General features: G+C 35.8%; 1 protein-coding gene and 1 long non-coding RNA gene across 9 annotated transcripts; one reads left to right on the top strand and one right to left on the bottom strand.

Annotated features, from left to right (window-relative positions):
* Positions 1-1,174: 1,174 nt before the first annotated feature.
* Positions 1,175-7,293, top strand: LOC137724524 (uncharacterized). 8 transcript variants are annotated; one of them, XR_011067444.1, is made up of 11 exons: positions 1,175-1,684; positions 1,842-1,903; positions 2,729-2,790; positions 2,938-3,052; positions 3,173-3,243; positions 3,498-3,562; positions 4,530-4,583; positions 5,089-5,151; positions 5,701-6,128; positions 6,234-6,544; positions 6,909-7,293. It is a non-coding gene; the product is annotated as an uncharacterized lncRNA (long non-coding RNA). The 8 variants fall into 8 exon arrangements; XR_011067445.1 differs by having other exon boundaries at positions 1,179-1,684; positions 6,086-6,128; XR_011067440.1 differs by having other exon boundaries at positions 1,177-1,684; positions 5,701-6,544.
* A 4,013-nt stretch (positions 7,294-11,306) lies between these two features.
* On the bottom strand, positions 11,307-18,450 carry LOC137724515 (probable LRR receptor-like serine/threonine-protein kinase At1g56140). Its single transcript, XM_068463257.1, has 24 exons — positions 18,033-18,450; positions 17,587-17,779; positions 17,373-17,444; positions 17,022-17,093; positions 16,706-16,777; positions 16,151-16,222; positions 15,962-16,033; positions 15,785-15,856; positions 15,623-15,694; positions 15,465-15,536; positions 15,291-15,362; positions 15,125-15,196; positions 14,931-14,996; positions 14,718-14,780; positions 14,480-14,524; positions 14,315-14,373; positions 13,691-14,094; positions 13,349-13,544; positions 13,105-13,248; positions 12,904-13,022; positions 12,563-12,773; positions 12,220-12,451; positions 11,923-12,073; positions 11,307-11,833 (listed from the first exon to the last, which is right to left on the bottom strand). The coding sequence occupies exons 1-24, from the start codon at positions 18,232-18,234 to the stop codon at positions 11,432-11,434; spliced, it is 3,207 nt and encodes a 1,068-aa protein (XP_068319358.1). The 5' UTR covers positions 18,235-18,450; the 3' UTR covers positions 11,307-11,431.
* Positions 18,451-19,725: the final 1,275 nt, after the last annotated feature.

The following is a 19,725-nucleotide window of genomic DNA, read 5'->3' on the forward strand; positions in this document are numbered from 1 at the left end:
GAGTCTTATGCGTTTTTTTTTTCGAACTATTATTGGCACTCCACGTACATCATTATGCCGCTCTAAAAAAGAAAAGAGAATAAAAACAACGCGCGTAAATGCTATGTGTATTTGTATGTGAAATATGATTTCCCTTCCCAGTATCTTTAAGTGTCAATAAATTATGCAAAGAATGAGACTAAAGGGAATAGAACTCTCTTATTGGGTTCCATGTAAAGTTATTTACTCCGTCTCTCGTTCATACATGTAACTGAAGATTAAAAACTTTGATTTGGAAAAACTTTATTTAGTATCTTTACAAAAGGTCAACTGTTTAGATTGACTTTTAATCAACACCCTTAATTACTTGTTGTGAAATCATACACACATATATTGAATTTTCATGCCACTTGTAGTTGGCTGCCGGTATTTCTCCCCAGCAGGCTGCCAAGGTTGATTGACTGGGCTCGTGCTCAAGCTCGACTCAACCGACCACAATGGTCAACATATAATAAAATAAATGAACTTGTTTGTGATTATGCATAAGGCATGGTAATAATATTGTGATATTTTGTGTCTGCATTTATCCAGTAGTGGTTTTGATAATCAGAAAGTAATTTCTCAACTTGTTTGTGATTATAGTTACTGTGATACCGTTATAGGGACTTTTATCGTACTTACAAATTGATTTTGGTATACCCATTCGTAGGTTTAAAATTCTTGTCAAACCCAAAAGTTACCTTGCTGGGTATATTTAAAAAGTAGTTTAATTAATTAATATTACTATGGTAGTTTTCAGGTATATGTTAAATGGAATGAATCCTTTTGGTTTTATTTTTAAAACTACGTATCTGTGGTAAGGAGGGATACCTATTGAAGTTTTGAATTTCCAGTAAATTTGATCATTAGGTGCTTAAAGATTTGAATTTTTAAAGTGGTTCTACAAAAATTTGCAGAGCGGATGTTATGTTGCTTGCAGCGGTAGATTGTTCAGGGTTTAGGGTTTAGCTGAAAAAGATATACCAAAAAAAAAACTAGGTAATGTGGCATTATATTTTGATTTTATATTTTGGGGGGTTTTGTGTTTGAACTTTTTTAGTATTTTTTTTTAGATTGAAAGCCGGAGGTTGAACATAATCATTACTTCCTATTACAATTATTAAAGTTAATTATCTTTTATACAGAAAGCCGGAGGCCGGTTTTGGTGTCACCGGCCTCGACAAAAGAATTGGACGCAAATGCCTGTCGGCCAAAACAAATTCGAAACGGCTAAAAAGAATGCATAAAATTATCCAAGGGTAATTTTGTCATAAAGCTATTTTTAAAGAACGAAGTCGCTGGAAGGTTTCAGTTGCCATCTTCTTCTCTGCATCTTTCTTTCCGTCTCTCTCTGCCGCAGTTTCTTTATCTCTCAAACCCTAATTTTTCTGTCTTTCTGATCTCATCTCTCTACTCGCGCCGATCAGTCGAACACCGTCCAGAAATGCGTCTCCGAATTCATTAGCTTCGTCACCAGCGTGGAATTTTCACCTCTCTCTCTTTATCTCTCGTTCTCTGTCTACTGTTAGTCAAATTTGTTTAGATCTTTTCATCGGGGGTTACAAATGGCAACGCTTTCTTGCTGAAGAATAGCGAATTTGGTCTCGGTTTGAAGAAAATTTGAAGCCCATAAAAGATTGCATCTCCTGCTGTCGATTTGATTTGGGTAATTGTCTGCTTTGAATGTAATGTGCTTGCGAGTGTAAATTTGGATTTTAAATGGGTTTTTTGTTCAAATTTTTTGGTTGTGATTTTGGGAATTTTGTTTTGTAGCTTCGGATTATAGGTGATGATGGTTGATTTGGTTTTGTTTTCGATTTCAGGAGATTGGGTTTTTCGAGTTTGTGACTTTTCTTTGAAGCCTGCGATGACCTGTGTGTTTAAGGTCAGTGATTTTGAAATTCCATAGTTTTGATTCTACTTGCAGCCTGAGGTGTGATTTTATATCTGAAATTTCCAAGCTTTTTTATTAATCTTAACCCAGATTAGTTAATATAATTTTTTTTTTTTTCTGATTATGTAACTGAAGTAGCTAAAGTTAAGAAAGAACAATTGTGGCTTAAAATCTTCATATTTGAAAGTTGAATCTCAGCCTTTGAGAGGCTTTTTGAACGTGTGCTCACGTATGCAGGGGATATCAGTATTTATTTGCTTGTTGGTTCTTAATTTTTGTGTTTCGTTTTGGATTTGTTAATATATCATTTTGTGCATCTCAGTCTGTGAATCGATGCTTTAGATTGGATTTTTGTGGCTTTGAATTTGTGTGCCTGAGAAGATTTATCCAAAGGTTTGATTGAACATTTTTCCTCTTTCTGTTGCAATTTTGCTGTCCGTTGTGGCCCTTTGTGAGACTTTGATTTGTCTTTTTTTTTTTTTCCGCTTTGTACAACTTTTGTAAAAGTGAAGTGTTCGTTTTCAATTTTGAGATTGAATTCAAGCAGATTTCCAAGTTTTTTTTTATTAATCTTAAATCATATTAGTTAATTATAGTTAAATTAATTTTATTTATTTATTTATTTATGTTATGTTGCCGAAATAGCTAAAGTTGAGAAAGAACAGTTGGAGCTTAGAGTCTTGCACTTGGGAGTGTAAATTTGGATTTATAAATGGGTTTTTTTGTTTAAATATTTCGGTTGTAATATTAGGGATTTTGTTTGTGGCTTCGAATTATGGGTGATGGTGGTTAATTTGGTTTTGTTTTTGGTTTCAGGAGATCCGGTTTTTCGGGTTTCTGACGTTTCCTTGCAGTCTGCGAAGGCCTCTGTATTTAAGGTCAGCATTTTTAAAATTCTACGCTTTTTATTAGATTTGCAGCCTGACATGTAATTTTAAAGCTGAAATTTCCAAGCTTTTCGATTAATCTTAAATCAGATTAGTTAATTATATAAATTAATTTTTTTTATTCTTTCTATTATGTAGCTGAAATAGCTAAAGTTGAGAATGTTGGATCTGTTGCCTCAGGGAAGAAATTTTAAACCTACAAAAGCTTGGTTTTCAGGAAATCGCCAATCCTGCAGACACTTTGGGTTTCCTGGTGAGTTCTCCTACTTATTTGTTTCGGGTTTGAGTTCTCTTTTCTTTGTTCAAATTTTTGTTGACTTTAATTTTAAAAATGGAGGTTTTTTTTGTTCAATGATTTTGTCCATCTTATTAGCTTTCTCACCAGAGATCTCCGCCATCACTGCTCCACCAAACTCGCTGATAGCGTCCACTCTCTCAAACCAGGTACGACTTCTTTCACTTTCTTTTGTTTCCGGGAAAATTTAGGGCCCGAAAGTGTGTAGAATTTTAGAAGTAAAAAAAAAATCTCAATCTTTGGGTCGTCCTGTACAACCATCTTATTCTACCATTGTAGCATAAAGTTGCACATATTATTTGGTTTGTAGATAGAATTATTTGTGTTTTTTAGTAGTGTGGGAATTTGTAGTCAACATATCATTTTCTGCAAGACTGAAGATTAGTCTGTAATGGATATACAGATCTTTGAGAGGACACCCATCATTTGGCTGATTGCATAGGATTGCTACATCTGAACACTGTACAGGTATAGTTTCTTTTTATATTACCTTGAATTAACAAAAAATGGTACTTATCTTCGTTAATTCGAGAAGATAAGAACTGTTTGTCGTCAATTCAAGGTGACAGTAGCTTCTCCTCAACTAATGTCTGCCCTGTTCCTTTTACTTTTATGTCTACCTTTTTTGTTAACAAATCGTTTGGCCTCCCATTTTTTACCACACTTATAGATTATAGTAAAATCAAGCTTAAATGAGATAGTTTTAGGAGGAATTTAGGTTTATTTGTGGCTGTGAAGTTTAATATTTAGTTAATTAGATTCAAGCAATTGAGGTTGAATAACTTTTTGATCATCAAGTGTTGATGTGCTACTAATCTAATTGGGTACGTTGTATATATGCATGACCTGATGGTATTCCTTTAAATTACTTATATGCAAAAATTGTTTTCTGTGATGGTTCTAAATGATTTGTTAGATGCTATTTTTGAACTGCACAGAATTATGGTTTTGTAAAATTGACAGTCAGCCCGTGCATTAAATGGACTGTTTATTATCTTTGAGTTAATTAGATTCAAGCAATTGAGGTTGAATAACTTTTTGATCATCAATTGTTGATGTGCTACTAATCTAATTGGGTACGTTGTATATATGCATGACCTGATGCCTATTCTTCCACTTGGTTTTTGAACTGCACAGAATTATGGTTTTGTAAAATTGACAGTCAGCCCGTGCATTAAATGGACTGTTTATTATCTTTGAGTTAATTAGATTCAAGCAATTGAGGTTGAATAACTTTTTGATCATCAATTGTTGATGTGCTACTAATCTAATTGGGTACGTTGTATATATGCATGACCTGATGGTATTCCTTTAAATTACTTATATGCAAAAATTGTTTTCTGTGATGGTTCTAAATGATTTGTTAGATGCTATTTTGGCTTCAGTTGTTTTTCTTTTTCTTCTACTGATCATTTCCTATGTGGTTGATTTATAGGCCTCTTGAATTTTGAATTGTGATTGAAAATTGGAGTCCACACATGGAGTATAGGTATAACCACTACTTATTTTTCTTATTACTTTTCCTTTAAATGTCTTTTGAGTCTGAGATTGAGTCTCTATAGATTGTAAATTTCAGACACATGCATACTTCAGTGCATACAAGAAAGCCAATGTTTTTCTTTTAGGTATAAAGAGCCAAATACGTTATAATATATATATATATATATATGTATGTATGTATGTATGTATATGTATATATATTTCTTCAGTGAATGCTTTGCTGTTTTTACTTTTAATTGTTTAGTTTAATGGTTGTTTGGATCCTTAAAAATATTCTTCGTTCAAATGTCTTTTTGGATGGATAATTAAGTCGATATAGATTATGTTACCTTTTGCTGTATCAGATTTGTCATTTTCTTACTGGCTTCAGTTCTTTCTTTTTTTTGGTTTGTTCTGTATAAAACATGGGTTTTGTCTGTTCATTTCTTTTTTTTTCTGGATATCGTTTAGATTGATATTGTGAATGTGTTGTTTGGTTCTGTTTTTTATTTCAGGAGGTGCGGCTTTTCGTATTTTTGGCCTTTTTTATCAGCTGTTGTAACATTTTTGTAATAGAGGTGAGTAATTTACATATTTTTTCAAGCCTTTCTCTAACAAAGTAATAATTTTTTATGAAAGTTGTGAGACTTCACTTCTATATTATCTCATGCTTAAATGTGTTTGATGTTATTTTATGAATATGTTAAATGGGTTAAGATGCATATTGTTGTTTACATAGTAAAAAATAGTTAGCTGCTGTTTTTTGTGTTTTGGGGATTTTATCAGATTTAAAAGAAGACGGAGACGAAATTAATTTTGAACAATCTGTGTGTGGGGAATGCAACATATCGGATTTAGGTTATACTGTGCAAAGTTTTATTGTGTGTTGTTATCTGCGCTATACCATTTCCATGCAGGCTTCGAAAGTTATTCATGAGCTTTTATAAGCACTTTCCATATTTTAAGCTGTCTGTTTTGGGTTCTTTTCCATTAGGTCATTAGCTACTGAATGATGGAGAAAGGAGGACCATGCCATTGATTTTGGGTTCTTTTTATAATTTTCTGATTTTGGGGTTTTGCAGGGACCGCTGATGTACTGATTTTATGGGATTTTTTTGTCCTTGCAGGATTTTGGGTCTTTGAAATGGTTACGTGTTGTTTTTAACTTTTTGGTTCTCGTGTGTTCTGTTCTTCATTGCTTCGTGATTCTCATTTTTCAGTATTGGGTAATGGAAATTTGTAAAAATAGTCGTAGTTTTTTTTAAGAAAGTTGGCATTTTTAGTTATATTTTATGTTTAATCCCAAATGTAAGACTGGAAAATAATTGAAATGATGGTTTTTTAAAAGCTCCTCTTAATTTTTATTTTCTTCTGGGATTTAAAAGCATCTTTTCCCGATTGGTTACAAGGGTTATGTTCTCTATAATTGGTTCACCATGTTTGATTAGTTTTAAGTTTTGTCCGGCTAAGTTTTGTCTTCTGTGTAATGAGATATTTCTTTTGGTCTTTCAGATTTCGGCATGGGAAAGTTCACTTATTTGTCTAATTAGATTGTGTATGCCTTCAGTTCTTTATTTAATTGTTCTGTTTGCGTTCGGTGTGATGATCAAAATTTTATATGTTTGGAATTATTCACTTAACACCAATTTGTTACATTCAGGTCTCCACCCCACACTTCACAAGTTCAATAGAAGACGGTTCTGTAGATTGTGTCTGCAATTAGATCAGAGATCAACCGTTATTTTGTTATCATTTAAATTATATAAGTCGCGCGTAGAACGCCTCAATTACAAAAGGGTCTTCCGCACGCACGTGAGTGCGTGTAGGGAGGCAAGTATTAACTAAAGTTGATTTGAATGTGATGATGATGGCAACCACTAAAAACAAAACAACAATCTCCTTAATCTAGGAGAAAGAACCAAAAGGTGAGGAAGAAAAGAAAGGAGGAAAGAGAGCTCTGCACATGCAAATGTCAGTGTACAAGTAAAGCAGAAATTTCTCTTTCGTGTTGTTTATCTCTGTCGAGCTTTGGTATTTTGAGGGTCGCCGAGAATACAATAAACTGTGACTCGGGTCTCAAAGCTTTCTTGTTGTATGATATCATATAAGTAAATGCTAGAATGCTAAGTTTAACCACGACCATACTCACAAGCAAAATACAAATACAAAAGTCCATTTTAAAATGAAGGTTGTGATTTATCGAAAGATGTTTCGTAAACATAGGAATTATGGATATGTAGGCATATGTATTTTAGCATTATGTGATGAATAGGTTTATTTTCTTTGGGTATTGCATGTCATGATCACCACAGTGATGTTTGATGTTCTTCTTCAGGTGCTTCTTGGGGACGTTGGAGCTGGGAAATCAAGTTTGGTGTTGCGCTTTGTAAAAGAACAATTCGTTGAATGTCAGGTTTGTTCTATATCCTTCAAAGGATGCATTTTCTTTTTTATCCATACCTTTATTTTTATAGTATGTTATGACAAGAATCAATTGCCACCCTTAGTTGGTGGTATTATCTTTACAACACATTCAAAGCAGCGAATAAAATTGCACTTGCTATTTTTTTCTGTCAATTGGACTACTAGAGTAGAACTATAGAAATATTTGGTGAAAGCAATGAAGAAATCATTATGATTGATCTGCAAAGAAGCTCTAATAAGTTACAAGAGAGTAGCAATGTAAATTGAACTACTTATTTTATGGATCAATTCACCTATCTCTTGCTTTTTCTTTCATTTGGAGATAATTGTGTAAATGTGTGGTTTTGTGAGCTTTACTCATGTGAAACGTGTTGTCTGAATTGCTACATTTAAGAATGCGATTGTATTTCTGTAGCATTTTCAGTTAATTTTTCTACGAATATTATTCATGGTTTGAAAACTCGTAGCAAAGCGCGGGCATTCCTACTAGTGATATTGATTCTGGAAGCATGCCGAAACAAGGTTGTTTGATCGCAATTCACAAGAATTGCTCCGCCAATTAGGCTTCCACAACATCAATAATCCTTACGTTGATATGTACTTCAATTGCACCAAGGATGCCATGTCGACCATGGAATTCCACAAAACTCTGATGAACCAAGTGTTTCCCTCAGCCTGGTCGCATAATCCTCTAACCACCCATAAACTCATCTGCAACTTCATAGACAGACGCGGCGACGGTGGAAAACGCAACCAAGATGAAGCTTTCTTCACTGCGGCGGTTTGGCTCCACCAGAACCACTCGAAAACCCTTGCATACAATCTTGTGCTAATTTCCGGCTCCTTTGGACGTATCCTACACTTTCCCTGCATTCTCTCGCAGGTTTTACGGGGCAAAGCTCACTTGAAATTTACTGGGAGGACGAGGGAAGAGGCAGATTCAAACGGAATGGTGAAGGTCAAGGAAAAGGATGCAAAGTCGAAGGTAAGTGAATTGTTGTTGAGGAGGAAGGTGATCCACACGGCCAACGAGGCGGCTTAGAGATACAAGCGCGACGTTGATTATCGCTTCTTGCATAACTGTGTTTTGGATATTTTTGCCCAGTGCCTCAAGTTTGATATTGAAAATTTTCATCATCACAAGGACCATGACCATGACCATCATGATGATTATTGCTTGGAGATTACCCAAGCAGTTACCTTTTTGCCTACCATCGTTGATCATCATATGTTGTTCGAAAACATTGCAAGGAAGGTTTTCCAGTCAGAATCATGCCTCTGAGAAGGGGATGGTAGTCTTTGTTGTATTGACCGACTGATGAAGGAGGTTTTGTCGCCCTTGAGAAAAACTATAGCGCCAGAGGCCTGGGAACCTGCCAACCGGTGTACAAGCGAGAGCAACTGGCTGTAGCTAATGAGGTTGATCCTGGCGTGCAGCGCTGCTTTCGCATGACATATTAAGCTATATCAAGTATTTTGAGCTTGAGCAAGAGGCTGATGTTAAGTGGAAGAAAATGAAGGAGGTTTACTCAAAGCAGGGGAAGCAGAAGAATTGGTTGGCTGTGTGATGTCGACGACTCCTTGTCGGTGGGTTTGGCTTTGGGGCTTTTGTTGCTTCAATTGAGTGATGAGCCATGGAAGGGAAATGTGGTCACCTAAAGCAAAGACCCTCAGCTGCATTCGATACAAGGCGAGGATCTTAATTGGAGGGCCGAATATATGCAACTTTGATCAAAAGCCAGGACTGGACGATTGATTTCGGGAACGTGTTCGATGTGATTCTAGAAGGGGTAGTGAATGCGAATTTGAAGCTAGATAAGATGGTCAAGAAGGTGTTTGCCTTGACCACATACAAACACTTCTTGACAGGCAACAACTTCAGCTTCTGGGGGGAGATTAAGATGTCCCTTTTTGTTCTTCTAGTTTATGCTACTACTTTCACTTCTCCAAAGCTCTCCTTTCTTTGAGTTCTGATGAGACTAAGAGAAAGTATATATAGGGGTATATATGTTGCTAATAAGTGTGTGTGTGTGTACATGTAATTAATACTTTTGTAGAGAAGAGCAAAGTGAGTGACAAGAACTAAAAAAGTGGGACTGGAAAATGGTAGGCTTATAACGTTCAAATTCTAACAGTCACTTTGAGTGGAGGCAATATAAACGAATAAAATGTGGGGCCTGGACTTGTTGCCTCAAGTGATCTGGCACTGGCACTGGCACTTCCAAATGTAAAGAAAAAAGGCACAAAGACTACTAGATGAGCACCATAGCCTTAAACGGGTTGATCTTGCTTTGGAATTTTTGATTGATTCGAGGTTATATTTCAACTGAGATTTGCTTTGGTGAGCATGAACTTCCCTGCATTTTGGTTTTACCCAGCCCCACCGTTGAGACCACTCATGTGAGAAACAATTAATAATTAAAGATTTTCTTCAGGTGACATTGATCGACGAACAATTAATAATCATTCATGTAAAAGAGTTGGCTTATGCAAAAACCTTACCAAAGAGTCACATTGGGGTGACACTAATGAATCAACAATTGGCATTAACTCATCTAGAGCCAACTCGTGGCTTTTGTTCATAGGCATCTACTAAGATTGCTTATGTTTTATTATACATACTTGGCTATCAGATAGAAAAGGGTGGTGCTATTCACACCTATTTTACCTCCACCCATTCTTCTTAATTTTTGACCGTCGGATCGAATGAATTAAAAGAGACCAAAAGACAAAAATTACCAAAAAAATGTGAGAAATTAAAATGGGAGTGTGAATACAACCAACTATAGAAAAAGAAACATCCATTTTTTTTTCACTTCGATTAAAAGAGGAGATTTACACTGCAACATACTAACACAAAATTGACATGAAAGTTTGACTCAAATATCTATAAAATTGTATGTTATTTTAGATATACATCATCATAGCCAAAACCTTAGAGGCAGAAAAGACCCAAGGACAAGTACAGAGGTGCACAAAAGGATAAAAGGCATGCATAAATCATTTCCCATTATTTATCACCTTCCTTCTCTAATAATGCTAGCGAGCAGTGATTGAGTGATGTTTACAGAAGGCGCAGGGTCAATCCAGGGAGTGTTAGCACCACTTGCATTGCTGCCTCCCGACTGATAGTTGAGGCGAGCATTACTACCCTTGGATGCAGTTGGTGGGGTACGATCATCCACCAAAAAGCTACCTATTAACAATGTTGTTACATCTTTAAAATCATAATCTGTCAAATAGCTCGGCTTCAACATGACAGTGCCTATGTCAATATCTCCACAGAGCATTGCCACCACGCGTGACATAGATGGCCTCGTCATCGCTGATGCCTGCGTGCACATGAAAGCTGCTCTTAACAGTGTAGTCGCTTCAGTTTCGTCAAACTCTGTCAATCTCGGATCCACCAGCGCCAGAATTTGGTCGTTTTCATGCAGAGTCCATGTCTGAAAAACATTATGCCATGGTCCAAGGAAAGGGTGAATAAGTTTTGCACAACAATGCCAAAATAAAGCTAGGGGAATGCAATTCCTACCCATTCAAGAAGATAAATCTGTTCTGGATCTAAGTTATTGTTAGAGTTTGGTCTCCTGCTGGGGATCTACAAAGGAACAACTCCAAAACCAAACACATCAGCCTTATCTGTCAAATGTCCACGCATTGCACTCGGGTGCCAAATAGACTCTGCAATGCAAGATAATCAAATGGTTGTACAATGTTTCTTGAGATCATTAGTCGCATTGTTAACATGATGTGTATTAAAATTTCATGCAAGTATAAGTGTGTGTGGCTATAATATATGTAACCTGTGGAAAAACAATGAAGGATGGCTTACATTATCCTTGCAACCTGGGTGCTGATGTGGGTTTTCTTGTCATCATAAAGCTTTGGCAATTCAAAATCTGATATTTTTGGGGGGAGTTCTGCATCGAGCAAAATATTAATGGCTTTGACATCTTGATGTACAATCCTTGGCCTTGACTCCTCATGGAGGTAAGCAAGTCTTCTTGCTGTTCTCAACAATATATTGAATCAAGTGGGCCAGCCAAGGTGCAAGTTACTTGTCTTTGAAATATTAGTGAACACATCCAATCAAAATCAAGGCTCAATTTATTGACCCAAAAAGGCCTTATTAAATTATCTGAATTCTCTAAACACATTCTTAAACTTTAGTGGTGGGATCTCCATCCAGTGGTGGTGGTTCATGAACATATCTATAAACATTGTGTATGAATAAGTAGGATATACATCCATCTGCTAAGGTATATTCAAGTCTGGCATGCCAGTCCCCTGCCCACTACCAAAAGCCAAAGCTAAAGTACAATTAGAATTAATTATTAAAATGTGTATTATATAAAAGGAAAGGGTCCAAAACAAGTACAAGGGTGCACAAAGGGGTAAAAAGAGCATGTGAAAATCAGTTCTCGATATTTATCACCTTCCTTCTCCTCTAATGTTAGCTAGCAGTGATTGAGTGACGTTTACAGAAGCACCACTTGCATTGTTGCCTCCCGACTGATAGTTGAGGCGAACATTACTACCCTTGGATGAAGTTGATGGGGTATCATCCTCCACCAAAAATCTACTTGTTAACGATGTTGTTACATCTTTAAAATCATAATCTGTCAAATAGCTTGGCTTCAACATGACAGTGCCTATGTCAATGTCTCCAGAGAGCATTGCAACCACGCGTGACATAGATGGCCGTGCCATCGGTGATCCCTGTGTGCACATGAGAGCTGCTCTTATCAATCTAGTTGCTTCGGTTTCATCAAACTCTGTCAATCTTGGATCCACCAGCCCCAGAGTTTGGTCGTTTTCATGCAGAGTCCACACCTGAAAAACATGATGCCACAGTCAAAGGAAAGTATAAATAAGTTTTTCACAACAATGCCTAAATGAAGCTAGGCGAATGCAATTCCTACCCATTCAAGAAGAGAAATCTTTTTTGGATCCAAGTTATTGTAAGAGTTTGGTCTCCCGCTGAGGATCTCTAAAACGACGACTCCAAAACCAAACACATCGGCCTTCTCTGTCAAATGTCCAAACAATGCATACTCTGGTGCCAAATAGCCTCTGCAATGCAAGATAATCAAATGGTTGCACAATGTTAACATGTGTGAGAAAATTAAATATTAACATGTGTGAAAATTTCGTGCAAGTATAAATGTGTGTGGCCATAATGTATGTATCCTCTGGAAAAACAATAAAGGATGGCTTACATTGTCCCTGCGACCCGGGTGCTGATGTGGGTTTTCTCGTCATCATAAAGCTTTGCCAATCCAAAATCTGATATTTTTGGGGAGAGTTTTGCATCGAGCAAAATATTACTTGCTTTGACATCTCGATGTACAATCCTTGGCCTTGACTCCTCATGAAGGTAAGCAAGTCCTCGTGCTGTTCCCAACAATATATTGAATCGAGTAGGCCAGTCAAGGTGCAAGTTACTTTTTCCTAAAATATTAGTGAACACATCCAATCAAAAACATTTCTTAACAATTTTACAGTGCTTGAAATTGCAAACAATGTTGTTTCTATGCAACCTAAAAGTAGATAGGTTTGTACCAAAAAGTGCCTGATCAAGGCTCTTGTTTTCAAGATACTCATAAACCAAAATGCGGTGGCTGCCTTCAATGCAACATCCATACAATTTCACTAGATTCCGATGTTGCACAGGAGATATGGTAGCAATTTCAGATACAAATTGTCCCTTCCCTTGGTGAGATGATACTGAAAGTTGCTTCACAGCCACTACTCTACCATCAGAAAGTGTACCCTACAATGTACACAAACACAATTTAGTGACGTGAAAGGAAAGAAAACAAAAGCTATTTTCTTCTCTCGCTCTCTCTCCTTTCTCTGGTCATTACTTCAAGTACATGATATTGATGTAATACGAATTTCACCTTATAAACGGGGCCATATCCTCCCTCTCCTAGCTTATTTGAAGGATTAAAATCTTCAGTTGCAGCTCTCAATTCAGCATAACTGAAAGTATATGGCCGGGGGCCTAATCCTAGAATATCTGCACATTCACAAAACTTCTGTGTGTTAATGTCAGAGCAGAGAAACTTGAATTGGGTACCAGTAATGATATGGTCGTTTACCTTCATCATCTTCTTTTTCTGATTTTTTCCTCCTCATATATAGAATCGCAAATATTAATAGCAAGCTCACAACTCCAACAAGAATTGCAATACCAACTGTCAACCCAGTCTTGCTCTTCTTTGTAAAATTCTTCTTTGTAAAATCTAAGTGATAAAACAGACGAATTCTTCAATGTCAATTAACAACAGAAAAATACATTTAAACCACTCACAAGAAATCACTATAAGTTAACACATACTATACCCGAAGTAGCATGGATAGCTGCTATTAGTGGGCCGTAATCACCATAATTGGGTATGCAACAAGTCCCTTTACCAGCCCAGAACAGATGAATTTCAAGATAATTCTCTGACACGTTAACATTAAATTTTCTCACAATTGCTTGGTTAACACCACCTGCCTCCTTCGATATGTCAAAGTCCTTCGTCCTGCGGGTACCCTAGCAACCAAATGAAGAGGTAGGTGATAATTCTAGTCTCCTTTAAATCATTGTCTTTAGTTAATGTAGCTTAAAACATCCAAAACCTGTCTAATGAGGTGTTTACTTCAAATAAGTTAGAATTTTTATTCTATAAGCAATCTTACTTGAATATAGATATCAAATACACGCCGTCCTAGACTTTGCCAAGTATGCGAAGTTCGACTTTCATAAACCGTCTCTGCAAAGTGCAATGCTACAGTGTAGGGCCCATTCACAAGGCCCAGGCCATAGTATCTCAGTGATCCTGGGGACATTCTTGAAGTCTGGTAAAGTGCCGGGGTCACATCTGTTCCGGTGACTTGTGCAAGGGTCTTGTTCAACAATGCAAGGGGGGGGTAATATTCGCCAGAAACACGTTCGTCAGAAACCGAACCGGCACTGCTGACAGCCCAATTCTCTGTATTGGTTACAATGAATGTCGCTCGACCAAGATCTAAGTCGTCATTCTCATACAATATGCCATCACTTCCTGTCATTTGCGGTCCACCACAATTGATTGAGAAGCTTGCTGTAATACCAGAATCTACCCATGATTAGCGATGAAACTTCAAATTGAAGACTCATACTAATGTTCTTCAGTCACATATTTCTAACCAGTTATGCGTATTACTGAACTTATGGAAACATGCTTGCAATCTATATCCATATGTATACATAACCAATGCCTTTTCCTCTAACATGACGCTGCGTTAAAATAGTAAATGATGGGTGACATAAGAGCAGATTACATCGTGGGGTATTTCTATTGCATGAAAAATTTCTCTGGAGGCAATTCAATCCAAGAGGACTGCAAACACAGAGAAAAATTATTAGTTATCCAAATAGAAACATGTAGTGGTAGAGTAGTGATAGTATTGCTTGTCTAAAAACGAGTAAGAGAAACTTCAACCCACGTTATGTCTGGACTGCCAAATGTGAAGTTGTTGACCACTAAGTTCCTGCATAAAATCATTAATCAATCAACGTATGAAGAACTATATCTTTATCAAAGGAAAATTCCTTGTACAAGATCAAAACATAGTAGGCAGGCAAGTGGCACTGTGAAAACGAATCTCAACGATAATTTTTTGTCCGAACATGTTCTGGTGATTTAAACTATAAAATGAACGTGAAAGATAAAAGGACACGTACAGTTGCAATTTTTTGTAACCCCACTGGGGAAAGCTTCCTGATAAAAAATTGTAAGACAAATCTCTGCAAATAACAAAATAGAATCAAAAGACACAAAATGCATGAAAGTTATTAAGAACTTGTGTAAGATAGGATTAGAATGCTTACGATTATACACAAACACATACATGCACCGTGCATTCTATATGACTACTTTAAGAAACGAGGACTTACATAGTCTGAAGTCCATCGCTCTTTTGGCTCGGAAGAGATCCGGAGAGACTATTGTTTCCAAGAAACCTGGCCATTTCGATTAAAGTCAGATGTGCACAAAAGGTCAGATCTTCAATCAAAGTAGGGAATGCTGAAGATTTGATAACTTATGTATGATAAGGCAAGAAAAAAATAATAATAAAGACGGGGATTACAAGGATCCAAGAGAACTCAAGTTGAACAAAGAACTTGGGAGTCGGCCTGTCAAATTGTTGAAACTCAGATCCCTGCAACACCAACGATAAGTTGAGAGGAGCAGTCAGAATGAAAGAAAACTAATTGGTCTCGTTGGGACTCAAGCTTATATTTGCTGGTACGTACAATATCTGTAGACTTTGATATTCTCCAATATCAGATGGGATGGTACCAGTGATTAATGCGTTTCGCAGTGTGCTGTATTCCAAAAACATAAAATTTGATAAATAGAAGATGGAGTATGATATCAAATTTCAAAAGGAAAAAGAAGTATCTGGATCGATGAGAATCTTCACTTACAATTCAGTCAAGTTTTTCAGATTTTTTATGAAATCAAGAGAAGAGCTCCCATTGTATATATCACTGATTAGCCTACATCATTATATGCAAAATAAACTGAAATCCCGTCTTCGGAGAAAGAGAGAGAGAATTACAATTTTTGAAACATTTGTACTTACAGATACTCCAATGAGATCAGTTGAGAAAAGCTGGTTGGTATTGGGCCTTCGAAAGAGTTCCCTTCTAAATACCTACAGAAACATATAAGAAGCTTGTGAACAAATTATCCATCTCAGGTCTGCTTTCATAAACTGCAAAAGATCAAAGGTTTCTCTACTTACAAATAAGTGAGTTGTGTCCAATTCCCTATGAAATCAGGTATCTTTCCTGAGAAAGGATTGTCCGATGCCGAGCTAAAATTCAAAAAGTTGACTTATACTAAGCTCATCCAAGAAAAGCAATCTCAAAGTACTGGATAAACGAACAAATCAAAAATACGATTTAAGAGCCGTTCTTACAGGGTTTGCATCTTGGTGAGCTTGGCAAATGTTGAAGGAATTTTACCACCGACTCCAGAGCTGTACATGTAACTGGGAAAATATTAAGGCAACTGATTAATACCCATTTCATACGATAAAGTGCAATTTTTGCTCATCCGTAAGGAATTAACATGTAATTCAAATTTGATGATTTAACGAAGCACTTACAGTTGCTCGAGCTTGACTAAATTACCAAGTTCTGGAGGGAGTGTTCCGGAGAAATTATTTGATCCGATGCTCCTGCAAGTCATGTTGAACGGGCAAACACTTACTTGAAAGCAATTATTGAAGAGTGATAGAAGGTTGTGTTGAATTGTAAGTCTATAGCTGCTTAGGAAATAAGATGTGTATCAAATTTGTGTATTCACTTGAGTTTAAAATACCAAGTGTGCAACTCTAATGTAGTAAGGCAAATAATGCCAGGTGTAATGATCCTAGCAACTAGCTAGATGTAAGGCTGAGATTGTTTTGTGAAGAGAGAGAATCCACCTTGGATTCCAACGGTTATGTAAAGCACATAGTGTGTGTGAATTGTAGAGAGATGAAGAGAATATGCTCTGCTAGAGAGAAACCTTCAGAATATTCTTCCATTGTTATCCTTCTCATTTTCTATTCTTCGATTGTTCATTCATAACCAGATTTTTAGCTTATAACAACAGGTTCTGTATCTATTATTTACGACACAAAATTTTATTGTACGCTCTCTAATTTTTCATGGCTTACAAATATGTTAGCTCCTTAAGGTTTCCAAGCTCCTTGGGGATGGGCCCAGAGAATGAATTGACGCTAATTGACCTGAATGGAGATATCAGTTAGTGAAAGATAAGCACCATTAAACTTAATTACATTACATAACAGGAAACTAGTACTGCATTATTCAATAAAAGCATAATGCTTTTTTGTAGATTACGACATAAATAGTAGCGAAAAGGTGTAAAGAACATAACTGTAGATTATGATATTCAAACTGAAGTATACAAATTGCTACGGGTCTCATTAGAAGTATGAGTACTTAAAGAAATGTTCTCTCACTACTTACAATTCAGTCAATGCATACATATTGCCAATGAATGCCGGTAGGGGACCGGTGAAATAATTATGATCGATACTCCTACAAAAATTGAAAGGAAGTGTAACCGTTAGAGAAATAAAGAAATAAAGAAAAAAGAGTTTAAATATCTAAATCCCACTTCAACTAATGCCGAGGTCTTTTGAGATAAACCCCACACCTGACGGATTGTGCAGGTGGTAATTACCAAGTTGGGACCATTATCTGTGTTGTTGGAAGTGAGTTTTTGGCCCGTCTCTCTGATAATTCTATAATTTTTAATATCCAATATATGATTTTGATGAACCGAAAACAGAGAAGGGAGTTGAAAAAAATTCATACAAAGATGTGAGATATCTCAGAGCCAAAAATTCTTCTGGAAACACCCCTCGTTTGTTAAGAGCAAACACTGTCCTGGAAAGCAAAAAGATTGAACATTAACTACAGAAAATGGAGCGACACAGTCAAATTATGACGTTAACATATATAGGTAGCAAGTGAAAAATCAGCAGTGGCATGGAAATCTTGTTCATCAAGAGAGAGTAGTTTAACATACAGATTGGTGATGTGGCATGTAGCATTATTGTCGTAAGAACAGTTGCAAACGATGCCTGGGTTGATATAGGGGCTATAAATGTCGGTGCGGGTGCCGTCGATGGCAGATCCACTGCAGGGTTCTCCACTGATATTCCACTGCCCCGGCACTGGTTGTGTGTCCCATTGTTCAAATATTGAGTTCAACGCCCTCACTGCACTCTCAGTTAATTCAGTCCTTGTGTGTATTAGATTATATCACACCATAATTTGACTTGTGTTACCACTTACCAGACTATCTTGAACCAAACGAAAGATCAAATTGATTATTACAATAATTTTTGGATGTTTTGTATATGGGAAGAAAAAGGGCTTTACAATAATTTCTTCGAAACTTCATTTCATATTGTCGAAGAACACTTAAAATGTCATTTTGTTGAGAGAGAGAGAGAGAGAGAGAGAGAGAACCTTCAGATGGATCAGTGGTAGCATTTTGAGCAAAGGACAGCCGAAACCAGAAGCAGCTGAGGAAGCAGAGTAATAGTATCCTCATCATCAACTTCATATTGTACATGTGCAGAACTTGCTCTCCCCGACGGCGTGAACTTAAACGACCAACACTTGTATTCCGACTGGCTGAATCATGCATTGCATGTAAGAAGAAGACCATTAGATTTTAGTCATATATTGACAAGGTATACATATATAATAGGAAGACTTTGGATGCGGTTCCTAACTATGAATATTCTTTGACTGAAACCTTGTTGGTTTTCAATTTTTGATCCAAGTTCCTAAATTAATGTGATAATTTATTTCTATGTACGTTACTATATTTTTTAAATTATAAATTGAAATTTATAGTTGTTTATATTAATGAGATTTTAAATAAAAAACCATAATTCGTGGGATTAAAAATATAAATATACTATTGTGTGTGTATATATATAAACATGCGTACATTAATCAAAATTAACCAAAAAATTATTGTATCAAAACATGGGTACATTCTTCAAAATAAAATAAAAAATAAAAAAAAGATATTATGCTTAATAAAATTAATAAATTTCTTCGATTAAACTTAACATGGATACATTCTCAAATCAAAGAAAAAAGAATGTACCCATATAAGTTTAAAAATGGATTAGGAAAAAAATTGAATAAATTTTATATAAAAAAAAATGATACATTTTACATATAACAAATTGGTATATTTAAGAATGAATACATTTTAAGATTAAAAATTTTTTAAAAAAATTACATGCATGGTACATATAATTAGCATGGGTACATTTAACAAAATTAAAAATGGGCACATATAAATAAATAAAAACATGGGTACAAATACAAATAAAACTTTATAAAATATGGGCACAAAAAGAAATTAATAAATGGGTACAAATTAAAACTAAAAAGAAAATTGGTACAAATTAAAAAAGGGTTGCAAATTAAAAATGGGTACAAACTAAAAATAAAAATATATGATAAAAAATGTAACCATAAATATAAATATACTAATTGTAACAGTTTTAACATTAAATGAATATATTTAGAAATAAAAAATATTTTATTATTGAAATAATTAATGATGTTATTAATAGCAAAGACCTTGATCAAAAATTGAAAAAGAATAAAGTTTTAATCAATAGAGTAGCAAAAGAAAGATGAGAACCTAATTTCTCCTATATAATATAGGGTAAATTACAAAAAACTATATGTCAAATCACAATCTTATATCTCATGTTTTAAATATTACAATGTCATTTCTCAATTTATGAATTTATTGTAATATCAGACATCTGTTAAATTTTTTTTCAATCTGATTATTAAATGATGACGTGGTAGAAACGAGACCTACTTTTCTGCCAACTTGAATAAAAAATTAATAAATTATTAATTTTTTATTTGACAATTAAATTAGCTAAAAAAAAAAAAAAAAAAAACCTCTCCTCCTTGTTCCCCGGAAAATCGTCCCCTTTCCTCCTCCCATCACTCCTTCCTCCGCTCCCCTTCTTCCTCGTCCTCCTCAAAATACAGCTAATTTTCGTCCTCCTCCGGGAACAACTGATACACCGCCGATCGCAAAACGCAGGTGGGTTTCGATGGCAAACCAAAACCAGACCCCAAATGAGTGGGTTTTGATGGCAAACCAAAACCGGACCCT

This window comes from Pyrus communis, chromosome 2, assembly GCF_963583255.1.
Source record: "Pyrus communis chromosome 2, drPyrComm1.1, whole genome shotgun sequence".
Lineage (NCBI taxonomy): Eukaryota > Viridiplantae > Streptophyta > Magnoliopsida > Rosales > Rosaceae > Pyrus > Pyrus communis.